Source organism: Osmerus eperlanus, chromosome 10 (assembly GCF_963692335.1).
Source record: "Osmerus eperlanus chromosome 10, fOsmEpe2.1, whole genome shotgun sequence".
Taxonomy (NCBI): domain Eukaryota; kingdom Metazoa; phylum Chordata; class Actinopteri; order Osmeriformes; family Osmeridae; genus Osmerus; species Osmerus eperlanus.
The window spans coordinates 1,796,663-1,800,669 of record NC_085027.1 but is presented as its reverse complement, the minus strand read 5'-3'; the positions used below and the strand labels follow the sequence as shown (position 1 = coordinate 1,800,669).

Below are 4,007 nucleotides of genomic sequence, written 5' to 3'. Positions count from 1 at the left end.
CGCTGAGGCAGCAGGGAGCTTACTGTCATCAGCTGCTGCATTCCCCAGAGCCCGACACATCTCCTTCATTATCTACACACACACAGGGGGGGAGGGCAGGGAAGGAGAGAGAGGGGGGAGAGGGGGCAGGGAAGGAGAGAGAGAGGGGGGAGAGGGGGAGAGAGAGAGGGGGGGGAGAGGGGGGGAGAGAGAGAGGAGGGAGAGGGGGCAGGGAAGGAGAGAGAGAGGAGGGGGAGGGGGCAGGGAAGGAGAGAGAGAGGGGGGGGGGGTAGGGAAGGAGAGAGAGAGGGGGGAAGGAGGGAGAGAGTCGTACAGAGGAGGAGCGAGACAGATAGAGAGGGGGCAGAGAGAGAGAGAGAGAGAGGAGGGAGAGGGGGCAGAGAGAGAGAGAGAGAGAGAGAGAGAGAGAGAGAGACACACAGAGAGAGAGACACACAGAGAGAGAGACACAGAGAGAGAGAGACACACAGAGAGAGAGAGAGGATGCAGGGAGAAAGGAGGGGGGGGAACAGAACATGGAGAGTAAATAGGGATGGAGAAGGAGAGAGAGAAGGAGAGGGGAAGAAAAAAAGAGAGAGACTTCAGTTACTGAGCATCTAACGACGCGAAACATACCATCAGACGAACCTTGATGATGGTAACAGGGTTACCATCATCATCACCTACAACCCAGGGAGGAGCCATCTAATCTTCTAATTACACATCCTGCCATAATCACACATCAGCATGTAGAACACATACAGGGAGAAGGTCTACACCATCATGGCACAGTGACACGCAACACACACCTTCCCACACACACACACACACACACACACACACACACACATACACACACACAGCGGCTGAGAGGGGGGGCTGTCACATGCGATTACCATCACAGCCCCAGGCAGCAATCATGCAGCATTCCCCATGCAGACAGCCAATCAGACAGACACAGGGAGGCAGACACACAGGGAGGCAGGCAGACAGGGTGAGAGGCAGGCAGAAAGGGTGAGAGGCAGGCAGACAGGGTGAGAGGCAGGCAGACAGGGTGAGAGGCAGGCAAAGAGGCAGACAGACAGGGTGAGATGCAGGCAAGGAGGCAGGCAGACAGACAGACAGACAGACAGGCAGGCAGGCAGGCAGGGACACAGGGAGATAGGCAGCGAGGCAGGCAGACAGGGTGAGAGGCATGCAATGAGGCAGGGAGGGAGGCAGGCAGAGACTGAAAGGCAGGCAGACAGACACGCAGGCAGTAAGGGAAGCAGGGAAAGAGGGAGTGAGGCAGATTGGAAAGGCAGGATGGAAAGCATGGAGAGGAAGGCAGTCATAGAAACAGGAAGGCAGGGAGGCAGGGAGGCAGACAGGTGTGCTGATAGACAGACAGACAAGGTGGTAGGCAGACACAAGTTATAGAGGCAGAACAGAGAGGCAGTTATGGATCAGGAACTGAGAGGCAGTTATAGAGGCAAGATCTGAGAGGCAGTTATAGAGGCAGGATCTAAGAGGCAGTTATAGAGGCAGACCTGAGAGGCAGTCATAGAGGCAGAGTGAGACAGGGTCCTGGGGGCGAGTGAGACTAAATATAACAAATGTATGCTTTCCTTGACGAACATCTTAAACAGTAAGTAGTTACAGCCTTAAAGGCCATAGCTCCCAAAGGGACTGTGTCAGGGGGGACAGGTTGGGCAATCAGTCGTCTAAGAGTTGTGCAATGTTGTTTACAGTCTTTACTAACGGCACAAGATTGAGGTTGACTGTGTCCCGTCTCCAGTGTCTGTGTGTTACACGCAGCATCTGTGAGCACAAGGAGAAGGTCCCCAAGGACACAGTAAAGTATATGGTAGCATGCCGTATCCAAACAGGATAAGAACAGGCATATGGAAGCTCTCCTTGGCCTGGATGAGAGCTTTTAAAGAACAAGATGAAGGTCTGATACCTATAGAAGGATTAGAGTTCATGTTGCTGTGTGATGAGAGAGCCAGTACACACACAGTCACTTGAAGGGTAGTGCTCTGTGTGTGTGTGTGTGTGTGTGTGTGTGTGTGTGTGTGTGTGTGAGTGAGTGAGTGAGTGAGAGAGAGAGCGTGTTATAGCGTGGATGTGAAAGAGTGTGGGTGTGTGTGTGAGATAAAGAGAGAGAGAGCGAAAGTGAGAGTGTGTTCCAAGGCTTTTTTCCAGCTCCATTCAGCCAGGGCCTAGTCTGCCAGGACTGAGGTCAGGAGACTAAGCACTCCACACACACAAAAACACAGACACCCTAACACACAGACAGACAGACACACACACACACACACAGATGGTCGGCGAGTCGCTCTGCCAGTCTAGTGATATGATACACAGTCATCCTGGGAAGGCAGTCAGGATACGAGCCAGAAGACAACGTGAAGAGGAGGGGCGGGTGGGGGGTGAGTGAGCAGGGGGGGGGGGGGGGTGAGTGAGTAGGAAGGGGATGTGGGGGTGGGGTGTGTGCGGAGGAAAGGAGGTGTGGTGGTGTGTGAGGAAGTGGGGGGGTGAGGATGTGGGGGTGTGTGAGGATGTGGGGGGGTGAGGATGTGGGGGGGTGAGGATGTGGGGGGGGGGGGTGAGGATGTGGGGGGGGGGTGAGGATGTGGGGGTGTGAGGATGTGAGGATGTGGGGGTGTGAGGATGTGGGGGTGTGGGGGTGTGAGGATGTGGGGATGTGAGGATGTGGGGGGGGTGAGGATGTGGGGGTGTGAGGATGTGGGGGTGTGTGAGGATGTTGGGGGGGTGAGGATGTGGGGGGGGTGAGGATGTGGGGGGGGGTGTAAGCTCCCTCTAAGCAACACAGCGGGAGAGCGAGCGCTAACCGGCTCAGCGGGGGAGGTGACGGTGAAAGTACCGGTTAACGGCTCTGCTTCTGAGGCTGTCACTTTCAGACACCAGGGGACAGAGAGACAAGCTCACAGATGTAGAGACAGAGAGAGACAGAGAGAGAAAGAGAGAGTCAGGGATATAGATAAGAGAGAGACAGAGTCAGGGATATAGATAAGAGAGAGAGAGAGTCAGGGATATAGATAAGAGAGAGAGAGTCAGGGATATAGATAAGAGAGAGAGAGAGTCAGGGATATAGATAAGAGAGACAGAAAGGGAACGAGGGGAGAGAGAGTGAAAGATTGAGAGAGGGAAACAAAGACAAAAAGAGAGAAACATTAAGGGAAAGTCGAGAAAAACCCAGAGCGAGAGACAGAGCGAGAGAGAGTATTAAACGAGAGCAGAGCGGAGTGGAGGAAAAGCTAAGGGAGAGAAAGGAGGATTTTCTAAATCTAACACATCCTGTTAGCAGAGCGGTTCCCCTCTGCCACCGAGACACACAGAGAGACTGAGGAGGAGGACCGGGGCTGTTTGATACGCACGCCCCCACACCCCCCAGGCTCAGGGGGTTACTCACAGATCACAGGAGCTGTTACCACCAAGCATAACAGGAGTCCGGTGTGTACCAAAGATGAATCTGTAAAACTCCCTCCTGGACACAGATACCAGCCACCCATCGAGGTGCTAGCTGTCTGCTAGCGTAGCCGGCTAAAGAGCTGCTTCTGAAAGGTGCTCGTTGAGTGTGTGTGTCAGAGGACCCTGGTTTGAACCCTGGATAAGTGAAGGAGGAGGCGATACTGATGAGAGATGCCATGACTCCTGTACACCATGACATGACTGTGACACGGGACACAGGCAAAGCTACACTCCACCTCTAACTCAGATGGAAGAAAGTCCAAGATCTTTCTACAGGACCAGGGACAGGGCCCAGGGACCAGGAACCAGGGGGAACGATGGTCACAGATCACTTAAGCAATGAAAGACAGCAGCAAGGGTTTCAACGGTGCCGTAGCTCTTTATCTTCTCCTCTATCCCTCCCTCTTTCTCTCCTCCATCCCTCCCTCTTTCTCTTCTGTCCGTGATTCTCCTCATCAGTGCCTTTGGGCCTTCTTTCCAGTTAACGAGAACATGAGATTGGTTTACGAGGCCACAAACTTCTGGAGAGAGAGAAAGAGAGAGAGAGAGAGACA

At 53.8% G+C, this 4,007-nt stretch overlaps 1 protein-coding gene across 1 annotated transcript in view; it reads right to left on the bottom strand.

Moving 5' to 3' along the window:
• Positions 1-4,007, bottom strand: part of LOC134028264 (chromodomain Y-like protein 2) — a 20,390-nt gene that overhangs the window by 1,087 nt on the left and 15,296 nt on the right. Inside the window, 1 exon segment of the mRNA XM_062471731.1 lies at positions 4-72. Within this exon segment, the coding sequence (XP_062327715.1) occupies positions 4-72 (69 nt within the window).